Consider the following 25,201-nt stretch of genomic DNA (forward strand, 5'->3'; position numbering starts at 1 on the left):
TCCTTTTGCTGAGAAGCACTTACTGCTTAACACGTTTTCTAATAAAAGTCTTCAGCGTCTCCCCATCTCCCCCTTCCTCGAAGACATTTCTTGAAACATATCATGTTGACCAATTATGTGGTCACAGGTCTGATGTGTTGATTTTTGCATAGTCCTTGAACTGACTCGACATAACTTGCTGCTTTGTGCTTTGAAAACTACAGCATAGGTGCGTTCCAATTTGATGTTTATTGGTTTCCAGGTTTCTTCCTTAAATTTGGTCAGAAATGTCAATCAATAAGTAGGAGTGTAAACTTTTGTCCGCAAAAATGCATCCTTGTCTGCAAATGCTTCTAATTTGGAGAACAGATTGAAATTACAATTTGCCTCAATTTATAACCCCTAAAAACAATGCTCTGGCCAGTCCTCCAACACACACACACTCTAAGCTAAGTCCCACTGTTGTGTGGATGATAGTTCCAACAGTAAAGAGACTTCCTAATTCAACATTGTATTGCTGATTTGAATTCTCAGCATTGCACCAAAGTCCTGATTTAAAAATCAAAATCATTTGAAACGCTTAACATTTTTGTAATGAAATATTTAATAATTTTTTACAGGTGTACCCCGGCAACACCGTGGTGAAATATGGAAACTTCTAGCTGAACAACATCAGCTGAGATATCGTTTACCCATAAAACAACAACCAAAGGATACTCCATACGAAGAACTGTTAAAGCAGTTAACATCTCACCAGCATGCAATACTTATTGATCTTGGTAAGCGTACACTTTATTCACAGTTCTTGGCAGTTTTTGAAATGAAATGTGTACAATCTGTGCTAAGTAAGCTTCTCTCACTTCTAATTGTATCTGGTTATTCATTTAGGTTTAAAGATCTAGGTCTATTTTATTTGGAATATTGTAGATGTGGGAGAAAGATGCTGATGCTGGAGAGTCAGAATTGAAAAGCGTGGCACTGGAAAAAGCACAGCAGGTCAGGTAGCATCCGCGGAGCAGGAGAGTTGATGTCCCCGCCAATTAGCCCTTCATTGGACTAATGCCCGAAACTTAAACTCTCCTGCTCCTCCGATGCTGCCTGTCCTGCTGTGCTTCTTCCAGCACCACACGTTTTGATATTGTAGACTTAGACATGTCCTACTAGAGCCAAACAATGAAAAAGCTAGATTGCATGTCCATTGATAGTTATGCTCAGTTTAAGAGGTGGGAAAGCCAGAGTTCATGCAGTTGAATAACATCAAAGTGGGAAAACGGTATATATCGGTCATTTTTTTTCTTTTCCCAGAGGGTAGGGTGTCTTTGAGATGTTTTGCTGATTTGTGTGATATGTGTTGACTCTCTACATGTCTAACTGGGAATTGGATTGGTTCTGGGACTGAGATTCCATCACTTCATAAGTAAGTAAATAAAACTAGTTTGTGTTGGCAATATGATTAGGTGGGCTGGTTTTTATTGCTCTAGGAAGTCTGAAAGAGACTTTTCTCTTTTGCTTTATTGGTCTTGTGTTCTTTTCTAAGAAATAATATGGCTTTAGAGAAGGCAAAGTGCTCAGTCATGATGATCCAAGCCCCGTGAGTTGGGTTAGACTCAATGGGCATTTGCTGTCCATCAATTTTCATGTTTTCATACTCAATAAAGAGAAACATTGTTTTTTTTTCAAAAAAACATCTTTGGCTTTCTTTTGATGCCAGTATACACAGTTTGAGACTGGTGAATTGTTTTGGCATGCATATCTCCACAGAGTAGAAGACCAGAGGTCCCCATTTTCTCTTCACATTTATTGGTTACGATTACCTTACTAATGAGTGAATAGTATATTAGCATCAGCTGTACATTGGTATAACAGAGAATTAGCATTTGCCAAGTGAGATATCTTCCATAGTTTTCCAGATTATTCTTCAGTACCAAGCTACTGAGAAAGTACAGGTTGAGTAATGAGAATGTTCTGTTCCTCTGAGGAATAAAATACCCCTTTAATAGAACCTTTACAGATGCAAGTACATTTTCTCATATCAGAAACAGGGACTTGAAACCCAGTGGTTAGAATAGCACTTATATGAGAGAACTCATTTCCTGATTGGTGTGCTGATGAAATGCATTCTGCTCAAAATATGGTAGGTGTTTGACTGTGTATCACAAGGAGTTTCCAACCTTCTTTGGAACCATTGTTATAAAATTGGAAAACTAAGGAGCTTAGTAGAAGGCCAAGATGTTTTACAACTTTTACAGTCTGAGGAGATGAAAATTAAAACCAAGTTGAAACCTTGTCTGATTAAAAATGAATTTGCAATACGGAGCGAGTTTGCTAATTCTTGAATTCCTACACAAATGTATTTGCACCAAATGTCATGTTTTGGCTCACGTAATTTATCATTCCGGCACAAACTAACTGAGTATGCAAGGACAGAGCCTGTGTCAAATGTAATGCCTAAGGCAGTACTACAAAAGATTCACTAAAGGTATCAGGGAATTCATCAACCTCTGAAGTGCATGTTCCGCATTGTTCCTGTAGGAACCAGAGCAGTTGTGTATTTGTGTGTGTAAATGGCAAATTTAATTTCAGATTTTAAGTGTGCTATCAATCTGGGGGAAAATGTCAGATCATGTTAAAAGCTTTGGTATGGTAAGCATGCTGTCACTTTACCATGCAAATTTTCTGCTCAGAAAGTTTTGCAACAAGAACTTTGCTAAATGAGGCTCCTGATGTACATTTTCACACTGTTAGTTACTCAAGTGAGTATCCAGATAATATGTGGTAGGTAGAAATGAATAAATAAAATTTGAAGCAAAAATATCTGCCGTGCCAGACGTTCTTAGTAGACTTCTTTAGTTTCTGAGTGAAGTTGGCAATACTGATATATTCAATCCTCAGTTGTGCTTTTAGTCTGTTGAAGTTTTAAAAAAATAATATTTAAAGCAATGTAAATACTACAAATGCAGTGATTAGAATCAGGAAGCCAAAAGGCCTGTGCTGTACTGTTCTAAGTTCCATGTTCTAAGGTGTGACTGAACCAATGGTATGTAACAATGAATGAATTCATCGCAGTGCCACAATAGGATGTGGTTCATGCAGATGGTTCACCCCATAATGAAATTGTAGTCGCAGTTGTAGCTGTTATGTGGAAGTGCAAACTGGAGGGCAGGTGCTTCCCCACAACAAGGAAAAAAATAAAAGGTGGGGTCAACATGGGGTTTCTCTTATCTTGACAGTGTATGAGGTAGGGCCCACCCAAAATGTTTTTTTTCCCTTCTCCCATTCAGCTGGTTTGTCTTCAGCATTTTCTATTGTTTTGAGAAACCCCTTTATTTTTCTCTGAAAAGAGATTCCAGAGATGCCAGTTTGCTGAAGAGATGGTTTTCTAATTGGGGAGTTCAGAGATCAGTGAAAAAAAAATATGCATGAGTGAAGGAGGCTGCTCAGCCTGTCATAACCATGACAAAGAAACATCCAGCTTAACTTGACTTTTTTGAATCTGTTTCTATAGACCTCCAAGCACTTCTTAAAGGTACTGAGAGTTTCTACCTTTACCACCTGTTTAGGTTAGTGAGTTCCAGATTTCTGCCTCCCTCTTGGGGGGGGGGAGAAAAAAGTTTCCTATTTCCCCTTTTAATCCTCCTACCAATTATTTTAAATCTATGACTCTTGATCTTGGACTCTTGTGTGATGCTTATCAATATTCACCCTGCATCTTCCTCCTGTTCCAATTACAACAACCAAAGCGCATCAATCTTTAAGTTTTGCTAATACTTTCAATATTACAACATCCTTGCAAATCTCTTCTGCATCCTCCACTGCAGTCGCATCTTTCCTATGATGCAGTGACCAGAACTATATGCTGTATTCCAGCTGTTCCAGCATAGTTTCCTTGCTCATTTGGCGACCTTTTGTTTTATTCATTCACTGGATGTGTTTGTTGCAGGCTAGTTTAGCATTTACTGCCCATCCCGTAATAAAGGAAAGCATGTCCATATTGCTTCCTAACTAACTTATCAACCTCTTCTGATACCTTTTTCAGAAGATGTTTGATAAGGTGCCACACCTTAGGCTACTTAATGAGACAAGAACCTATGGTATTAGAGGGCGTATATTAACACGGTTTGGGGATTGGCTAACTAAAAGAGGGAGTGTTAGGTCAGGGACATGTTCAGAATGGCAGTCTGTACCTTGTGTGGCATGCTACAGAGATCAATACTCAGCCCAGATTTATTTACAATATACATTAATGCATTGGATGAGCCAAGTTTGCAGGTGACATGAAATTAGGTGGAAAAGCTCAGAGTCTACAGCAGGATATAGTCGTATTAAACAAGTAGGCAAAAACTTGTCAGATGGAAAAAAAATGAGGAAATATGTGAGTTAATGCACTTTGACAGGAAGAATAGAGGAGCTGAATATTATTTAATAGTGTAAGACCACAGCAATCAACAGCACAGAAGGATTTGGAAGTCCTCGCTCATGAATCGCCAAAAGCAAGCATCCGGAGGCAAGTTCATCAGGTTGATCCTGAATATGGAGGGACTGTCCTATGTGGAGAGGCTGAGTACATTGGGCTTGTGCTCATTAGAGTTTAGAATAATGAGAGATTACCTTATTGAAACAAACAGGATTCTTAGGAGACTTGACAGGGTAGATGGGGCAAGGTTTCTGCTTCTGTGGAGTCAAGAACCAGAGGGAATAATCTTAGAATAAAGGGTTGCACATTTAAGACCGAGATGAGGAGGGATTTTTTTCCCTGAGGGCAGTGAATCTGTGGAATTCTTTACCACAGAGAGCAGTTGAGGCTATGTCATCAAACTTGTTCAAGGCTGACATAGATCTTCAATCAGAAAGGGACTTAAAGGATATGAGGAAAAGGCAGGAAAGTGGAGTTAAGGCTTATCAGATTAGAACATAGAACGTAGAATAATACAGTGCAGAACAGGCCCTTTGGCCCTCAAATGTTGCGCCGACCTGTGAACTATTCTCAGCTCATTCCCCTACACTATCCCATCATCACCCATGTGCTTATCCAAGGATTGTTTAAATCTCCCTAATGTGGCTGAATTAACTACATTGGCAGATAGGGCATTCCCACGCCCTTACCACTCTCTCCGTAAAGAACCTGCCTCTGACATCTGTCTTAAATCTATCACCCCTCAATTTATAGTTATGCTCCCTCGTACAAGCTGACGTCATCATCCTAGGAAAAGGACTTTCACTGTCTACCCTATCTAATCCTCTGATCATCTTGTATGTCTCTATCAAATCCCCTCTTAGCCGCCGCCTTTCCAATGAGAACAGATCCAAGTCTTTCAGCCATTCCTCATAAGAGCTTTGCTCCACACCAGGCAACACCCTGGTAAATCTCCTCTGCACCTTTTCCAATGCTTGCACATCCTTCCCGAAATATGGCGAACAGAGCTGTACGCAATATTCCAAGTGTGGCCGCACTAGCATTTTGTATAGTTGCAGCATGATATTGCAGGTCCGGAACTCAATCCCTCTCCCAATGAAACCTAACGCACCGTATGCCTTCTTAACAGCACTATCAACCTGGGTGGCAACTTCCAGGGATCTATGTACATGGACTCCAAGATCCCTCTGCACATCCACACTACCAAGAATCTTTGCATTGACCCAGTACTCTGCCTTCCTGTTATTCTTCCCAAAGTGCATCACCTCACATTTAGCTGCATTGAACCCCATTTGCCACCTCTCAACTCAATTCTGCAGTTTATCCAAGACCCCCTGCAACCTGTAACATTCTTCCAAACTGTCCACTACTCCATTGACTTTAGTGTCATCTGCAAATTTCCAAACCATCCACCTATGCCTGCGTCAACTCATTTATAAAAATGACAAACAGCAATGGTCCCAAAACAAATCCTTGTGGCACACCACTAGTAACTGGACTCTAGGCTGAATATTTTCCATCAACCCCCACTCACTGCTTTCTTTCAGAAAGCTACTTTCTAATCCAAACTGCTAAATCACACTCAATCCCTTGCCTCTGAATTTTCTCCAACAGCCTACCATGTGGAATCATATCAAAGGCTTTACTGAAGTCCATGTATACCACGTCAACTGCCCTACCCTCATCCACACGCTTGGTCACCTTCTCAAAAACCTCAATGAGGTTTGTGAGACACGACCTACCCTTGACGAAACCATGTTGACTATCTGAAATCAAATTGTTGCTTGCTAGATGATTATAAATCTTATTTCTTATAATCCTTTCCAAAACCTTTCCTACAACAGAAGTAAGGCTCATTGGTCTACAATTACCTGGATCATTTCTACTGCCCTTTTTGAACAAGGGCGCAACATTTGCAATCCTCCAATCCTCAGGTACTAAACCTGTAGACCATGATGACTCAAATATCAAAGCCAAAGACTCTGCTATCTCCTCCCGAGCTTCCCCGAGAATCCTTGGATAAATCCCATCGGCCTGGGGTACTTGTCTACATTCACTCCTTCTAAAATTGATTAACACCTGTTCGTAACTAATCTCGGTCCTTTCTCGTCGAATATCTTGTATCTCGTTCTTCTCCTGAACGATATTCTCCTTTTCCTGAATGAAAACAAATGAGAAATGTTCATTTAGCACCTCTCCGATCTCCACAGGGTCCACACTCAACTTCCCACTTCTGTCTTTGACTGGCCCTGTTCCTACCCTAGTCATGCTTTTATTCCTCACCTACCTGTAGAAAGCTTTAGGGTTCTCCTTTTTTCTATTTGCTAAAGTCTGCTCTTATCCTCTCTTTGCTCTCTTTAATCCTTCCTAACTGATCTGTAACTCTCCAACACCTCATCTGAACCATCTTGCCTCATCAACACATAAGCTGTCTCCTTCTGCTCAATGAGATGCAATTACTGTAGTAAACCAAGGTTCCCTTACCTCATCGCTTCCTCCCTGCCTGACAGGGACATACTTATCAAGGACACGCAATATCTGTTCCTTAAACCAGCCCCACATTTCCATTGTCTGCATTCCCTGCATTTTGCTACCCCATTCTATGCATCCTAATTCTTGCCTAATCACATTATAATTGCCCTTGCTGAGTTACTAATGAAAGGAACTGCTTTGTCTTGGAGTGTATTAATCCTCTTGAGTTCTGTTGGGCAAGACTCATCCAAGCCAGTGTAGGGTGAATTGAGCCTTGCAGATGGTGGACAGGCATTGGACAATCAGGAAGTGAGTTACTTACCACAGATTTCCAAGTTTCTGACCTTTCTTACGTGGACCACACAAAAACCAAGTAGGCCAGAAGAAGAGCGTTTCCCGGAAGTTGCACTGATGCTGTGACCCAGCACGGAAATGAAACATCTGCATGATAGCCCAGCAACTCCGCAAGCTAACCAACTACCTCATCCACAACCCGATCTACAGATTTTTGCAAAAACCTTAGTGGCTGGCCCAGTCCAGTTTCAGTTGATTGTGATGCATTCAACAATGATAATGCCATTGAAAATTAAAGTGAATTTGATAAGCTATCTAATTTGAGAGATGGGCGCTGTCTATTATTTGCCATTTATCAAGCCAAGCCTGAATGTTACTCAGCTTTATGTATGTCGACAGGCAGTGCTTGGAAATTGCAAGCTCTTCTCTTCACTCCGTGCCCTCTTTACGGCCTCGTGACAGCAATAACCTTTATATAAAAAAAGAAGGGGGTTGGGAATTGCTCTGTGTGTTGATGATGAAAGGTCAGCTTCTCGTCACACTTTCCTCCCACATCCCTCTGACCTGACGCCACATTTGACTGGCTGTATCCCTTTCTGTGCATGCCTTTCTGTGGATTTTTCTGGGCCAGAGTTTAAGATTTTGCTACAAATATTGGCCCGAACTCCAAATCTTCCTTCCATCTTTGCTGAATACAGGAAACCTGAGTCGGCATTTTGCTGTGTACTGGTGCTCTTGGCAGGATTTAATGTTAATGTTGAAGGCCTGTGTCGAAGTGTGTTTTTTCTATCCCTAGCAATGTCCCTACTTTTAGATAGGAATGTGGGGCTATCAAAAATTAATAGTTCAACAACTTTGTTAAAGGAGCGTCCTGTGGAAAAGGGCTGTTTCCAGTTTCTACTCGACTGTCTTGCCAAACTACTCAGTGTAAAGATCCGGCCCAACTTTCAGCTCTCAGTTTCAGACCAGGATGTGATTCTGCCTGCTGCTGTTTAGTATCACTTGGGTGCAGCCTGTGGAGTTTGTCAATACTGCTTTATTATTTTTTTAAAAGCAGAAGTTCAATTTCAATAGAATTATGAAGTGCGTCAGATCTTCTCATCCCACAGTACTCCAAAACAGTGCGATATACTGTATAAAAGTATGCTGATTTATGCCTGTCCCTACACTGAGTGCTGCCATAGAAACAGGGTCAAACTGTGGGCATGCAATGGGAGGAGTGTACAGCTCCAGTTCCCTGACCTGTAACTTGAGCCAAACCAGCATACTTGGCTGAGCTTCATAGGTGACTTTTCCATGACTACTTTTCAAAAGGAATTGTTCAAGATTACTGTTGGACAGTGCAAGCCTTGCTTTGTAACATCTATAGAATCACATTTTGGTACCTGGCATAATGCCCCTAACTAGCAGGTCAAAGGTACACTGTGCTACCCCTGCCATTAATCTAGTTTCCAATATTTATCATCAAGATTGTTAAAATAAGCAGTTACATTTACGTTGAACAATCCAGATTGATGAGAGACTTTAATCTTTCTCAGAAACTCATCTTAAAAGACTGATCCACAACTCAATGCTAAACTTTGCAACTGATGAGATGACAGTGCTACAAATGATATATTTATGCCTCTGTTTGCTCCACAAGTATTAGATAAATATGAGGTGTTGCATTTTGAAAAGGCGAATCGGGACAGGAGTTATACACTTAATGGTAAGGTTCTGGGGAGTGTTGCTGAACAAAGCGACCTTGGAGTACAGGTTTATAGCTCCTTGAAAGTGGAGTCACAGGTAGATAAGATAGTGAAGAAGGCATTTGGCATATTTGCCTTTATCAGTCAGTACACTGCGTATAGGAGTTAGGAGGTCACGTTGCAGCTGTAAAGGACATTGGTTAGGCCATTTCTGGAATATAGGTAGCTCTGGGGTAACATGCATTTCGGCAGCGTGATTTGGCTATAATGTTGCTGAAGAATTAGGGAGTGGTATTTTGGAGAATGCTTACCACTGTTGACAATAACATGATTTCAGCGTTCTGCTCACGTGCCAATGTGCGTGCTGAAATCTTCGAGCTGTTCTGTGCATGCGCGGTGGCAGTGCACGTGTGATGTTAGTACCGGCCTCTCTGCCGTTCTGCATGGACGCTGATGTCAACTGCCGACACTACAGCTTTCTATGAGGCATGCTGTATGAACAGCAGCTTTCTTACATCTTTTAAATATATTGTGTTAAATGTACTTTTTGTTAATAAATATGATTTCAACCTTCATTCAGTCTGTGCTGTACTTTGTGTTAGACTTTTGGGTGATTTTTGAGTGATCGTGAATTATATTTTCTGCTGGTCAGTCCCAACCCCACTTTTCTCATAGACCCCCTTTTTCTGTCAGCAATTTTCTATTAAATGAAGTTTTGCAGGAGTGCAACTATGTTGTGTTAAGAGAACTACCTGTACTGGATTCAGTCCTTGTCTCTCTGCTATAGGAATGATGTTGCAAAACTTAGAGTTCAGTAAAGATTTCCAAGGATGTTGCCAGGGTTGGGAGTTTGAACTTTATGGAGAGGCTGAATAGGCTAGGGCTGTTTTCCCTGGAGCATCAGAGGCTGAGGGGTAACCTTTTATAGAGGTTTATAAAATCATGAGCATGAATAGAGTGAATAGCCATCGTCATCTTCCCAGGGGAGTTGAGTACAGACTAGAGGACATATGTTTAAGGTAAGAGGGGAAAGATTTAAAAGGGGCAATGTTTTCGTGCAGAGGGTGGTGCATGTATGGAATGAGTTGCTAGAGGAAGTGATGGAGACTGGTACAATTACAACATTTGAAAGCCATATTGATGGGTGCATGCATAGAAAGTGTTTAAAGGGATATGGGCCAAATGGTGGCAAATGAAACTAGGCTAATTTAGGATATCTGATCAGTATGGATAAGTTGAACTGAAGAATCTGTTTCCAAGCTGTATAGCTCTGTGACTGTATGTACATTTCCTTAAGATTGCAAGCCGATGATGATATGGATAGAAAAGTGGAGTGGTATCTGTATGAAGATTGTTGAATGCTGTAGTGTAGAGGGATTTGGATGCCCTTGTACATGAATCTCAATGTATGCAGGTATAGCAAATAGGCCAACCATATGCTGGCTGTTATTGCAAGGGGCTTGCAGTATAAAAGTAAGGAAGCCCTACTGCAATTGTGTGGCCATTGGTAGGACCATACCTGGACGAATGCTAAGCAGTTCTAGTCTCCTTCCATATGGAAGAATGTATGCATGTTCAAAGCAGTTCAGAGAAGGATTATTAGGCTGATTTCAGAAAGAAGAAATTGTCCTCTGAAACACCATTGTGTCTATATTTATAGGAGCTTAGAATATGGATGGTGATCTTAATGAAACGTAGAAGATTCTGAAGGGCTGGACAGGGTGGATTCAGGGAAGGTGTTTCCCCCTATGGGACGTAAAAGGTCTCCAACATAAAATGGAAATGCATATATGTGTATGGAGTAGGAGGAGGTTATACAGCCCTTCAAACCTACTCTGCCATACTGTAAGATCACAGCTAATCTGATTATTGCATGTTATCGCTTACCCACAATAACCTTTCACCCTTTCTTCTCAAAATCAATCTCTCTCTGCCCTAAAGATATTCAAAGGCTTCTCTTCCTGAAAAGGCAGCAGGAGCAGAATGCTAAAGGCTCACGAACCTGGGAGGAAAAAAATTCTCCTCATCTCTCTCCTAAATCAGGACAGCTTATTTTTACAGAAATGATCCCTAGTTCTACATTAGAAGACATCATTACGCCTGTCAGGATCCCTCAGGGTCTTCTATGCCGCAATCCAGTCACCTCTTAGTCTTCCAACAGGTACAAGCCTAGCCTATCCAAGCTTTCCTCATAAGACATGCATCAATTCCAAGTATTAGTTCAGTAAACCTTCTCTGAACTGTTTCCAATGTATTAATTTCCTTCCTTAAATAAAAAGAGACCAATACTGTACACAATCCTCTGGATGTGATCTCACAAATGCCCTACATAATTAAAGTATAACCTCCCTACTTTTGATATTCTATCAGCTTTCCAAATTGCCTACTGTAGCTGCATATTAACTTTTTTAGTTAAAAATCACATAACACCAGGTTATAGTCCAACAGGTTTCATTGGAAGCACACTAGCTTTCGGAGCGACGGTCCTTCATCAGGTGGTAGTGGAGGGCTCAATCCTAACACACAATTTATAGCCAAAATTTACAGTGTTATGTAACTGAAATTATACATTGAAAAATTGATTGTCTGTTAAGCCTTTCATCTGTTAGAATACCGTGATAGTTTCACTTCTGTCTTGTGTAAATCACAAAACCTTTTTTTAAAAAAGTTGCATTCTCTGGTTAGCTGTTAATAATGGTGATAGCTAGACAATATATTGAAGGTGTTAGGATTGAGCCCTCCACTACCTCCTGATGAAGGAGCGACGCTCCGAAAGCTAGTGTGCTTCCAATGAAACCTGTTGGACTATAACCTGGTGTTATGTGATTTTTAACTTTGTACACCCCAGTCCAACACCAGCATCTCCAAATCATATTATCCTTTTGTGATTCATTCACTAGGACACCCATATCCACCAGCATCTTCGAGCTCTACAAACTCTCATCATTTAGCTAATGTGAAATAAGGATGTTAGTCCCTCAGGTCATTTGTCTTTGTTCTCTTCCATAGAGTTGAGTGGGGTCTGGGTTGCTGAAGATAGTCAAGGCTGAGTCAGGCAGGTTTACAATTGCCAAGGGATTTTTAGGGCTATGGGAAACCGGCAAGAAAGTGGAGATGGAGCCACAGACTGGTCTACCATGATCTTGGTGGGTACTGTGAGAAAGATCTTAGGACTCGAAAAACCTGTGCTACTCAAATTAAGTGTTGGCATTGGAGTGGTAGGCAAAGAGGATAAGATCGTACTTGATGGAGGTGTATGTGGTTTGGGCACAGTTAATAGTGGAAAGTGTAACTAGTGGAAACTAGCCAGGGGATTTCCGTCACTGTCATTTTCAGGAGTATTTAAGCTAATCAAAGAAAGTTGTGAGAGAAATTAGATTCTCCATTATCAATGCTTACTAAAATAAAGTGAATCCCTCTTAGCAGGGAATACAGAAGTCACTCTATGCTGTTAATATTTTAGTCTGGTGTTATGAATTGTCACTGACATGGATTTGTTTGTAGTTCTCGTTGTTAAATAATACAGGGTGTAACGTTGACCACAGGTCGCTCTTAGACTGGAGCTTGTGGTTTTATGCATTATAGCAACTCATTCTTTGCATGTTGTGCAAAGAATTCGATATCTTAGTGGGCAATTAGAATTTCCTTGTTAAAATCTAATTAACTGACCTATATATTGAATATCAAAGTTATTTGATCTGTGCAGTTTAAATAGAGAAGTCATATCTTGTTGTAAATTTTATAATTGTTAGTCTTGTATATGTTGTTAGCTCTCATCTCCCTGCCCGATTCTCCAACATCCCCCTACCTCTGAATTTCCACAAGGGCGGGGTCTGGATTTTCTGCTGTGTTTTTGGGAGTGATCAAATGTTTGGAGAATTGATATAAATAGCCATTTTTAACCATTTATGCCATTCCTAAAAGGTTATGCAGATCTCCAACAGAGTTTCCAGTGCTGTGAGGTTGTAAAGGGGAGTGGTGGTAATGTCACTGCCTTCACGATGCCGTCTGATTGGGGGGTGGGAGGAGTTGAATCCCATGGCAGATGGCGATGTTTGAATTCAATAATCAGTTTTTTTAAAAAAGTCAGTATCCAACCGATCAAACCCTCTTAGAATCTTTTACATTTTTCAGTAATATTACGTCTCATTGTTCAAAAATCAGATGTCTACACGCCCAAACTCTTCAACCTTTCCGCATAGCACAACCAAATGAATGTTCTCTCAACTGCCTCCTATGTAGGTAAATCTCTCCTTAGAGAAGGAGACCAAACCAGTAAACAGGATTCTAGGTGTGGTCTCACCATCACCCAGTCCAACAGTTTTTTAAAATTTATCCTTTTAGGGGATGACCGCATCATTGGCTAGGCCCATCCCTAAACTGCCCTCTGGGCAATAAGAGTCAACCACATTGCTGTGGGTCTGGAGTCTCATGTAGGCCAGACCAGGTAAGGATGGCAGTTTCCTTCCCTAAAGGACATCAGTGAACCAGATGGGCTTTTTCCAACAATCGACAATTGGCTGGATGTCCAGTTTGCGAAGCATCGTGATGGTAATAGTGTAGCTTCAATTCCTACACTGACTGGTTACCATGAAGGACTGCCATTCTCAACCTCTCCTCTCACCTGAGGCGTGTTCACCCTCAGGTTAAACTAGTCCCTTCCCTAATGAGAGAGCAGTCCTCTGGTCCCGTCAGACTGTAGCAACAATACTATCTTCTATTTCTGCCCCATATCCACAGTGGTCATTAAATTCTCGAAGAACTCTCATGGATGCGTCATGTGCGTTCTTCCTACCATCTGCTGCTTGCTTATGTTTTGATTTTCAAAATGTTCAACTATTACCTACTTAATAATAGATTGCATCATTTTCTCAAGGCTGCTTGCTGTGAATACCAACAGTAGGTGGTGCAGTGCCCACTCATTTTCAGGAACACCAGTTACAGTCCATGACTCTGTAAAGTGGTGCAATGACAGCTGTCAGGAATCTCATCTATGTTTACTGTTGAAAATTATTTTCTGGGGTTTGCAGCCTACGCAACATGTTTCCGGAACCACCCAGTCCAGCCCTCCACCCGACCAAAACATCACCGATTCCGGATCTGACAAACAAGCACCCCTAGCACTTGCACTGCTGGGCACTTCCCCAGGAAGGCAAAACTCCTTTGGCCCACAGTCTGTACGCTGAACCCCTGTCGTGCAATGGCCATCTGCACGTGGGCTGACACCATTGTGGACAGAATGCAATGACCTCTGCAACAGAAATGTCGACACTTAGAGTCATAGAGATGTACAGCATGGAAATAGACCCTTCGGTCCAACCTGTCCACACCGACCAAATATGCCAACCCAATCTAGTCCCACCTGCCAGCACCCGGCCCATATCCCTCCAAACCCTTCCTGTTCATATACCCATCCAAATGCCTCTTAAATGTTGCAATTGTACCAGCCTCCTCCACATCCTCTGGCAGCTCATTCCATACACGTACCACCCTCTGCGTGAAAAGGTTGTCCCTTAGGTCTCTTTTATATCTTTTCCCCCCTCACCCAAAACCTACGCCCTCCAGTTCTGAACTCCCCCATCCCAGGGAAAAGACTTTGTCTATTTATCCTATCCATGCCCCTCATAATTTTGTAAACCTCTATAAGGTCACCCCTCAGCCTCTGGTGCTCCAGGGAAAACAGTCCTCAATACTCTGACCAATAAAGGAAAGCATACCAAATGCCTTCTTCACTATCCTATCTACCTGCAACTCCACTTTCAAGGAGCTATGAACCTGCACTCCAAGGTCTGTTTGTTCAGCAACACTCCCTAGGATCTTACCATTAAGTGTATAAGTCCTGCTAAGATTTGCTTTCCCAAAATGCAGCACCTCGCATTTATCTGAATTAAACTCCATCTGCCTCTTCTCAGCCCATTGGCCCATCTGGTCAACATCTTGTTGTAATCTGCGGTAACCCTCTTTGCTGTCCACTACACCTCCAATTTTGGTGTCATCTGCAAACTTACTAACTGTACCACTTATGCTCGCATCCAAATCATTTGTGTAAATGACAAAAAGTAGAGAACCCATCTGTCATGGCCGGCGAATGGTATGACCTACTTCTACAAATGTGGGAGAGGGTGGGGTAGGAGAGAGGTGGGGGATGGTGGTGCAGGATCCACATAGTCAAATCTGGAGATATATCAGCCTTTCATCCCAACTTTCCAAGTTAATTTTCTTAATAATCTTTTTACGGTTCAGGTCTTCTTTCGACTATAGTTGAGATGTCTTAGTGTCTTCTACCATGAATACAGGTTACAAAGTATTTATTGAAAGTTTGTTTCCCGGTCACTTACTGAAGAGACCAACAGTGACTGTCTTTGCATACATTTATGGAAGCTGTACTCTGTATGTTTCTTTTAATTTTACTGTCTTTTTTTAGTAATTCTTTGTTCGTTTCTAAACTTTTCCTTATCTTCTTGCCTGCCTCCAAATCTTATTAGTCCAGGTAGTCCTGCATGCCTTTTAATTTGATGCCATCCTTAACTTAATCCACCATGGATGGTTCATCTGTCTGTCTTCTAGTTAAGATATGAATTTGTTGAAATTATGAAATAGCTCCTTAAATGCCTGCCACTGCTTTCTGCTGTCTTACCTTAAATGTATTTTCGTTGTCCATTTCAAATCTTTCTAATTGACTTTAATCAAATTTAAGACATTTGTTTGATCCAGGTTTTTTGCCCTTAAATTGAATGCATAATTCCTAGATATTGCGATCACGCTTCCCAATGAGATATTTTACTATGGTATCATTAAGTAATTCTACCTGATTACATATAACCAAGGCTAAAATAGTCTGTACCTTGATTGGTTCCTCAACTGCTTTTTCTAAAAGGACAATACCGAGTACGCTACATAACCTTTCCTTAAGATAACCTTTTCCAATCTGGTTATCCTAATCCTATATGATTACAGCCACCTACTATATATTTCTCTTCTAACCTATTTGCTTGTACTCTTTTTTTTGTATTTTTCCCTACCTGTTGCAACTTTGATTATCATTTATGTATATCACTGCCCTGAACTATTTGACTACAAAAAGTGTTATGGCATAGAATGAGGCCATTTAGCCCATCATGTCTGAACCAGCTGTTTATATGAATATCATTACCTGGTGCCAATATCCAGCTTTGTCACATTTCCTTGCACATTATTTTTAACCAAGTATTTGTCCATTGCCCTCTTGAATGCCTGAATTGAATCTGCCACCACCACGTTTCCATGCAATGCATTCCATACCGTAAGAACTCACTGTGAAAAAGCTTTGTCTCACCTCACATTTTTTTCCTCCTCCAAATCGCTTCAAACCTGTGCCCTCTCATTCTTGTTCTTTATGTGGTTGGGAACAGTTTCTCTCTATCTGGTCTATCCTGCCCAGTCATGGTTTTGAATGCTGTTCTCAGATCATCACTTAGCCTCCTTCTGTCCAAAAAGAGCAGTCCTCACTACATCAGTCTAGCCTCATAACTGAAGTTCTTCTTCTCGGGAATAGGTCTTGCGCATTGCTCCTGCACCCGCAACAATACGTTTACATCCTTGCGTCCTTCCTCTTCAAATTTTGATTTTATTTCTCTTTCTTCAGGTAAATCTACGCTATTGGCTAAAATTCTAATGTAATTTGTTTTTTCTTGCGCCTAGGCTTTACTGGTTTTGTAATGTCGGATACTTGATATTTAGCTTGTTTGAAGCAGTGCTCCTGTCTCAAGCACTCTGTTTCAGGGAGTAACAAATGGCCTCAGTGGGTTAAATCTGTTTACTTTTCAAAAAAATTACAAGTTTCTAGTCCATTGCTGCACTGTGACATTGAAACTTGATAGACACAGTGGCTCAGTGGTTAGCACTGCTGCCTCTCAGCACCAGGGTCCCAGGTTCGATTCCAGCTTGTGTGGAGTTTGTACATTCTCCCTGTGTCTGTGTGGGTTTCCTTTGGGTGCTCTGGTTTCCTCCCACAGTCCAAAGATGTGCAGGTCAGGTGAATTGGCCATGCTAAATTGCCCGTAGTGCTGGATGCATTAGTCAGAGGGAAATGGGTCTGGATGGGTTACTCTTCGGAGGGTCAGTCTGGACTGGTTGGGCCGAAGGGCCTGTTTCCACACTGTAGGGAGTCTACTCTACACAAATTCTTAAAGCTGGAAATCTTGTTCCACTTGCATTTAGCCAAGTTTTTTTAAAAAAAAAACAAAATCTATTCTGCTTCAGGCTGAAAGGGTTGATTCATCCAAGGATCTCTGACAATTCAGAAGCTTATAATTTTACAATGCCCCATATATAACTAAATTGTAAAAACTGTGCAGTCAGTTTTGGGCTGCCAGTCAAAATAGTTAATTCTGTGGTAATTTAAAAGGGTGGGGCAAAAAGAATTGGACGTAATTATGTTACCACCCTCTCTTTTAGGCAAACAAAATCATGTGTTTTTTTTGGTTTGAAAGAGCCAGCATCCACTAGTTTTTTTTTATTTTTGTTTCAAATTCTTTGATGTACTTTAAAACAGTTTTTTCTAAATTACCCTTCCAATGTTTTAAAATTCCAAACTCGTTACTGTTTCTAAAGTACCAATTCACATCAATAAACATTTAATGTGAAAAATTCTTTTATTATTCAATGTTAAAGATTACATTAAAGTAGTGTTTCCGACCAGAAAGTCGCAATCCAATTTTGATTATCCAATCTTAATAATTCTGAAGCTAAATTTTTATCTAAAATATTTTTTTCTTAATTAAATGCAATACTGTTCTCTTTAAGGTAAAGAGGAAATAAATTGTCCTTTGTCATGATTCTTCTTCAAGTGCTTTCATACGACTATAATGAAAAACTGAAGAAGGGGTGAATTCTCACAAGAAAGTCTTATAACCCCCATACTAAGGCTATATTTCTCCCTTTCACAGCAATCGGTAGCTCCTTAAAGGGACAGAACACTACAATTCTTTAATCAATATTCATTTCATTGATCTCTCTTTTTGTCTGGGAGAGTTATAATAGCATAAATGCTGGCATTGTCCCACAGGGTACGTGGCTGCCCTCCTCACTGGAGAGCGATGACTGTGTTTAAGCTGAGGCTAACTCCAAATCAAGCAAGGGGCAAGTTTGAGAAGTCAGCACCTTCATGGTACTCCAGCTGGTGTGGAAATTGTACCCATTCTACAGTAAAACCCCAACATTAATTACTTTCCACAACTTGAATTTGCATATAATCACATCCACACTTTTATCTCCCCATGGAATACAGTTACTCTCATGAGTTACAGATGCAAAGTGCAAGAGAGATCCCCACGTCGTAAGCTCTGGTGGGAAAATCAAAGTTCAAATTCATTTAAAATACAAATATATATATGAAATAATATGTAATAACCAAGAAAAGCATTTAAAAAGGGGCAGCATGGTGGTTCAGTAGTTAGCACTGATGCCTCAAGATGCCAGAGACCCAGGTTTGATACCGCCCTTGAGCGAATATCTCAGTTCAGTTTCCTCCCATCATCCAAAGATGTGGAGGCCAGGTGGATTGGCCATGCTAAGTTGCCCATTTTGTCCAGGGATGTGTAGGCCAGGTGGGTTAGCCACAAGAAATACAAGGTTACAGGGATAATGTGGTTCTGAGTGGGATGCTGTTCAGAGGGTTGGTGTGGACTTGATGTGTCAAATGCCTCTTTCCGTTGTCGGGATTCTATAATATTCAAGATCAGGCCATAGGGAGTTGACATTTAGTTCAGTGACTGCAGGCATTCAGGGAAATCCATTAAAGTAGAAAATTTATTTCCCAATAAAGTACATAAACCAAGCTTTTACAGATTTCTCTCTGTTGTGCAGCATCTTAAGTTAGTTGCTTGCCTTTCAACTTAGTTCCTTACTTCCTCCTAAACATTTTCTTTTAATCTTGAACAATCTCTTTTATTTCTAAGTCCTGTGGATTGCTGGGAATGACTGGTAAGGAATATTTTCCTTTTGTGGTCAGACCCTGTAAGCAGCTGAACTATAGAGTTGCTGAAAAGGAAGCACACCTCCTTCATCTCATCGCATCTCACCTCAAGTCAGCAGTACTTGATGCCTGTCCAGTTTCCCTTTTATAAATTCCAGAGTGTGATTGGCTTCCCTGTAGGATTGTTTAATCACTTTTTTTTTTAATCACTGCCCTGGTATCACCCAGCTCCTGTATTAGCCATCTTTATACTTCCCATCTTTATCCTTCCTGAGCAGCTGTACATCAACTAAAATAATATCTACATGGAGACTAGACTTGCTGTGCTGTTGCATTATGGTAGGTGACTGTTCAGCTGCTAACACTAAAATACAAACTTGCCTCTTTAAAACCTCTCGCACCTGAGCTTCCTGCTGCAGTTCATTTTCCTGAGTCAGTCTTTCAGTCTCTGACTTCCCTTATTGGCAAATGTCAAGGTAACACTTGCACAAAAGCACTATTCTTTTGTCCTTCTCCCATTTGACTTGTTTGTTTCACCATTCCTTATGACTGTCTGGAGCCCATGGCAGATTCCCCCCCCACTAAGTTGTCTTACTTAGGGTCATCTTATTTTCTGCCAAAACTTCAGTGGGTGACCATTCTGGTCCCCAGCCTAAGATTTGCTCTGCTAAGGCTGATAATTTGATGGTTCTCTCTCCAGGAAAGCCAAGTCTGTCTCCATTTACCCACCAGGCTGTGGAACAGTCCCTCCTATTTTATCGTCTTGGTTCTCTCTAGGAAGCAGTCTCGCCTGTTGTACCCCAGGAACGTTTGTAAATTCTCTTCAGTTTACTCTGAGAGAAAGTTACAGTTATACCATCTGTTTACACAAGGAGCCTAACTGTAATTTCTAGAATCACTACCGTATGGAAGCAGGCCGTTCGGCCCATCAAGCCCATACCCCTATCTTATCCATGTAACCCTGCATGGCTAATCCACCTAGCCTGCACATCCCTGGACCCTACAGACAATTTAGCACAGCCAAACACCTAACCTGCATGTCTTTGGACTGTGGGAGGAAACCCACACAGACACAGAACGTGGACACTCCACACAGACAGTTGCCTGCGGGTGGAATCGAATCCAGGTCCCTAGCACTGAGGCAACAGTGCTAACCACTGAGCCACTGTGTTGCTCCGCTGCATAATTGCACCCACAGACCCGTTCTCTGGTTTGGATCCTCGAACTGACTCATTTGACTATCCATTTTGAATACTGACCTCCCTGTTGCATAGATAGTAAGGTAAACCTACTCGCCTGTTCTTTGATGCCAACAGTTGGTTCACTATCGCTGCCTGATGTTGTGAAGACCCTACTTGTGATGCCTTTTTACTGTGTTGTGAATACCCTTGGGTTCACCAATCGCAGACTTTATTGAGGAAAATGTGCTAGGGGTGAGTTTTTCCTGGTTAACGAGGAGAACATTTAAAAAAAAAGAGTGTAGAAGATTCGGCACAGTTTATAATTCCCAATTTCATGTGGAGTCCCTCTTATCTTAACCATCTTGGGTCTGCTGATTTCAATGCAGCTGAACCTCCAGTTTCTCCTCATTTCATGAGTAGCAATAGATAATTATTACAACTGAAATCAAGCATAATAACAGCTAAAATTGTCATGTACTTCATTTTTTTTTTAATGCTGTTAGCATTAACCTCCTTGTCAACTGAAGCCACTGTGTCCAGTGTCATGCTTGGTACCCTGTGTGATGATGACCATTTCCATTTCCATTAGCAGTAAGAAGTCAATTACAAGGTTTTCTTTCGTGAAGGCAAAGTCTTAGTTTATTGCCTGCTGACCCCAACAGAAAGGAATAAAGGAGCGATGTCAGGCATGTTGCCTTTGGGTGGTCACAGACCCATCTGGAGTTAAAAGAGGACCGTTCTGAAGAAGTGACATAGCAGATTTGAAACACTAACTCTGTTTCTGCACAGATCCTGTCAGACCTGCTGAGTTTTTGCAGTATTCTCAGTGCTTGTTTAAAAGGTGGGGGGGGGGGGGGGGTTAGTGTCATGTACAAAGTGAGATTGAAAAGAATATACAGTTTAGAATATTTTTAAGTGTTCATAAAGCCATAAGATTTCATCCTTAGACCACAGTTCTTTTTAGAAAATTAGACTGTTATGAACAGGAACTAGAGGTCATCGTTTAAAAAAAAATTGCTTGATCTTTAAAATGTTTTGGTTTATTTTCTATTTTGTTTTAGGATGGTGCTAGAGAGTGGTGACGCAATACAGCATTTTTCATTATTTTGTAGCAAGGTGCATGTGACAATAAATCAATCAATAATCAAAAATGGCCAACAGGCAAAGCAGTATTATTTACAGCTGTCATTCCACTGAATTGTATAATCGGCTCACATTTTAGGATAAAGGTTCATAAAGTTGATTTATAAACTTGAATGAGATACAGGAATGGCAAAAATATCCAACCTGAGCCTACACCTTTATGGCAGTAAAAAAGAAAATTGGGGAAAATATTGATCTGAATTGAACACAGTCTATATTTCATTAAACTTCATTTTTTAACCACTATATCAATGAACTCAATACCAAAAAGCGCATTTATTGTCCAAGTTGCACCCGCCCAGTTTCAATACATTTTACCAGTAGCTTTAAGATGAAACTAGCATCGTACTTTAGCATGCGCTAGGCAAAGACCATAAACTTGCCCTGACATTTATCCTGAAGATGTCCTTGGAAGTGAAGCAATTGGTGTGTTATTAAAGATTAACAAACATGAATGTTTAGGACATAAAAAGACAGGTGCAATTAATAAGCATGAAACGACGTGATGCAGAGGTCCAGTATATGACAGAGAAAATGTTATAGATGTGTTTTGAGAAGGGTGCGTTCGCACACAGAATAATTTGTTATTTATAATGGTGTGAACTCCACCTTAACCACGAAAAACAAATTGCAAAAAGGGTCGTGAAAAGTGACTTTTACAAAAAGGCACTAAATTAAAGTTGAAAACTGACAAAATAAACCTAGATTTAACAGGTTCACTTTTTTTTCCTACCCTCCCGAATGAAGTGTAGTTAAAGCATGTTTGTGCTGTCAGATTTTGCATACGTTTAAAAAGACTTTGGGAAATAATTTAAGAGGCTTCACATCAGCCAGTCAGGATAAAAAGCTATTAAAATTAAAGTCCATTGATCAAAGCTAAAACGTCATTTATAGCATATATGTTGCTGATGAACTTGTACTGTTATCTGGCTCAACTGCCATAGACTTATCTGCTTGTGACAGCACTGGCAGGAGAGGTAGTGCTCTCCAATCACTCCTTGGAGACAGGAAAAGCTTACAGGTTAGGGACTCGAGGCGGGAGGGACAATTTAAAATTTTTCAACCCTAATATTAACTCTAATCCCATCGCAGGAGGAAACAGGAAATCCTACTTGTCTAAAGTTGCCCATTAACTTCCTTCTAGGAGAGCAGGTGGACAGTGAAATGGAGAAGTTTAATGAGTGGTGAGATGGTTAAGGAATGGAAGTAGAGAGCAGCTGATTGCTGACGTGGCTGGGAAATATTTCGAGTGGTAGGAGACAGAAAATAGCAATAACTAGTAGGTCCTCAAGTTGGCAGGATACAATTAGTGGTGTCCCAAAGGATCTATGTTAGGATCTCAATTATTCACGTTATTTATTAACGACTTAGTTAATAGCATAGAAAATCATATATCCAAATTTGCTGATAATGAAAAGTAAAGTGGCATTGTAAACAGTGTAGGTGATAGCATCAAATTACAAAGAGATATTAATAGCCCATGTGAATGGGCAAAACTGTGGCAGATGTGCAGCAAATACGTTCAATGTAAGCAAGTCCATTTTGGATTGGTAAAGGATACATCAGGGTATTTCCTGGATGATATGAAGCTACATAGATTGGATGTTTTGGGGGAGGTGGGGGTGGATGCGGTTCAGGTATATCAATCTTCAAATTGTCATAAACAAGAGAAAATGTTCAAGAAAGCTCTTGGAATGCTGTTCCTTACATCCAGAGGGCAAGGATGTAGAAGTTAAGTTGCAGGCATACAACTGCAACAGGTGTTAAGTTATGAGGAGAGATTACAAATTATGCCTATCTTCCCCAGAATTTACAAAGTTAAGGAGTGTTCTGCTCAAGGTTTTAACAGGAAATGACAGGGTAGACAAAAATAAACTATTTCCAGTGATTGGGGATTCTAGAACTAGTGGTCATAGTCTGAGAATTAGGGCCAGACCATTTAGGAGAGATGTTAGGAAGCACTTCTACATACACAGGTGTTGGAGGTGATGGTCAAGGGAGCAGGGAAGCCATTGCTGGAAGTTCAGTGGCCACATCCAGGCCAGCATATGTCGAGTCATGAGATCATTCATGAGTAGCTTGGTAGAGGAAGTTGGATTGGTAACAAGACTGCGCATTTTGAATATCACCAAGCAATCGAGGGGGACAAGCATATAATCTTGTGCTTAAAAGAATAAAAATCATTGTGGCCAACTGGGGGAATTGAAAAGGGATACTTTTCCCAAATGATGGCATGGGATTTGTTTAGGTCCACATGAGAGGGCAAACAGGAACTTGGTTTAACATCTCATCCGAAAGCACCATTATAAAACAAACCACAGAGAAAAGGCAGTGAAAGAAATGAGTGGTTAACAGTATTAAAAAGTAGCAAAGAAGATGTGGAATGATGAGGACCTACTATCACCATCGCACAGAAAACCGATGACTTTGATCACAGTATTCTGGGTGACGACGAAAACAGAGATTGCTGCAAAAGCTCAGCAGCCAGGTAGCAACTGTGGAGAGGAATCAGAGTTAATGTTTCTGTTTGAGTGATCTTCCTAAGAACTGATGGTAGCTAGGAAAATTTTGGATTTTATGCAGAAGATAGTGTGGGAGGTGGGGTGGGGGCGGGGGGAAGGATAAACAGTGTGTAGGGATAGAGGCTAAAGAGAGGCAAACAGTTGGACAGATGAAAGAATGGATAATGATCTGGTTGGGAGAGTGAATGGCTATTAATGGGAACTGTTAGTGGCTAACAATGGGTTGTGTGTAATAGCAGAGTATGTGGTAACCAGCCTTATGTGTGGGGGTAGGGGTAAGCAAATCAGAGAGCTCAAGTCCTAAAGTTATTGAGCTCAATATTGAGTCCAAAAGGCTGCAGGGTCCCCAAGTAGAAAATGAGGTATTCCTCCACCTTCGCTGGAGCACTGCAGCAAGCCAGAGCTAGAGATGCTGGCCAGGGAAAAGTGGTGTGTTGAAGTGGCGGGCAACTGGAAGCTCGGAGTCTGTTTTATGGGCAGAATGTAGAAGTTCTGTGAAGTAGTCACCCAGTCTTATTCTTTGTTTCTCCAGTGTAGGGGAGACCACATTATGAGCAGTGAATGCAGTAGACTGGGTGAGTGAAGTGTGGCTAAAATGCTGCTTCACCTAAAAGATATGTTTTTGACCTTGGATACTGAGGAGGGAGGAGAAGGTAGACAGACAGGTATTACACCTGCAGATGCAGGGGAAGGTGTCGTGAGGCTGTGGGAAGTGCGGTAATGGGATTGAAGGAAGAGTGGACCAGAGTATCCCTGAGGGATTAGTGCCTGCAGAAAACTGACAAAGGAAGGAAGGGGAATGTGTGTCTGGATGGGTGGGTTGTAAATTAGAGTCAAAAGGCTTGTATAGCTGATGTGAGAAATAGACATGCAGCTAGTCCTATGTTCCACAGTAACTAGACTTCAAAGTACTTAATTAGCTTTGAGATGTCCTCTAGTTATGTAAATTGCTGTGTATATGCAATCTATTTTTATTGCTATCTAAAGCAATTGCAATACTGTGGGTCCTGAAAATTAAAAATAATACATTTGTTTTCGAGCAAAAGCTTTGTTTGTTTATAGTTGTCTAATCACTTTCCAGCTTCTGAATCTTGTTGAGTTTCTCCATTACTTCAAGTTCACAAGAATCCTGTTCTTTATTCCAGTTTGTTTTGTTTCATTCCAATGACGACCTAACCTTGCCCTCACCATCTAAACAGTATCTACTCTTTTGTTCATGATTACAAACTACATTCATCAACTACTTTGTACGCATTTCTTGGGCGCACCCTTCTATCTCCAGTTGAATTACTCCAGCTTGATCTTCTGAGATGGAATTATAAAATTTTTGTTTCTTTTCGTTGTTGAACATGGTCTAAAATCAAGTCTCTTACTTCCATCTGCTATATAAATGATTTCCCTGTTGAGGATGAACAAGTGAAGGATGTTTAATTCTGTTTGGTTTTTTTAAAAGGAATTATTGAAAGAAATGACTGGTCTTCCTCCTCTTCTGTCTCACTAGAAACTACCTTTAAGCATTTAGACATATAATTAACTTTTCTATTCAAATATTT

General features: G+C 40.7%; 1 protein-coding gene across 5 annotated transcripts in view; it reads left to right on the plus strand.

The window, feature by feature from the left end:
• Nucleotides 1-25,201, plus strand: part of tbc1d1 (TBC1 (tre-2/USP6, BUB2, cdc16) domain family, member 1) — a 292,458-nt gene that overhangs the window by 250,805 nt on the left and 16,452 nt on the right. For all 5 annotated transcript variants that reach the window (XM_072567442.1, XM_072567448.1, XM_072567455.1 and 2 more), the window contains one exon: nucleotides 600-758. In XM_072567442.1, coding sequence (XP_072423543.1) covers nucleotides 600-758 — 159 coding nt within the window. The remainder of the gene's footprint in view (nucleotides 1-599; nucleotides 759-25,201) is intronic.

The sequence above is a fragment of the Chiloscyllium punctatum genome, chromosome 1, assembly GCF_047496795.1.
Source record: "Chiloscyllium punctatum isolate Juve2018m chromosome 1, sChiPun1.3, whole genome shotgun sequence".
NCBI classification, from domain to species: Eukaryota; Metazoa; Chordata; class Chondrichthyes; order Orectolobiformes; family Hemiscylliidae; genus Chiloscyllium; species Chiloscyllium punctatum.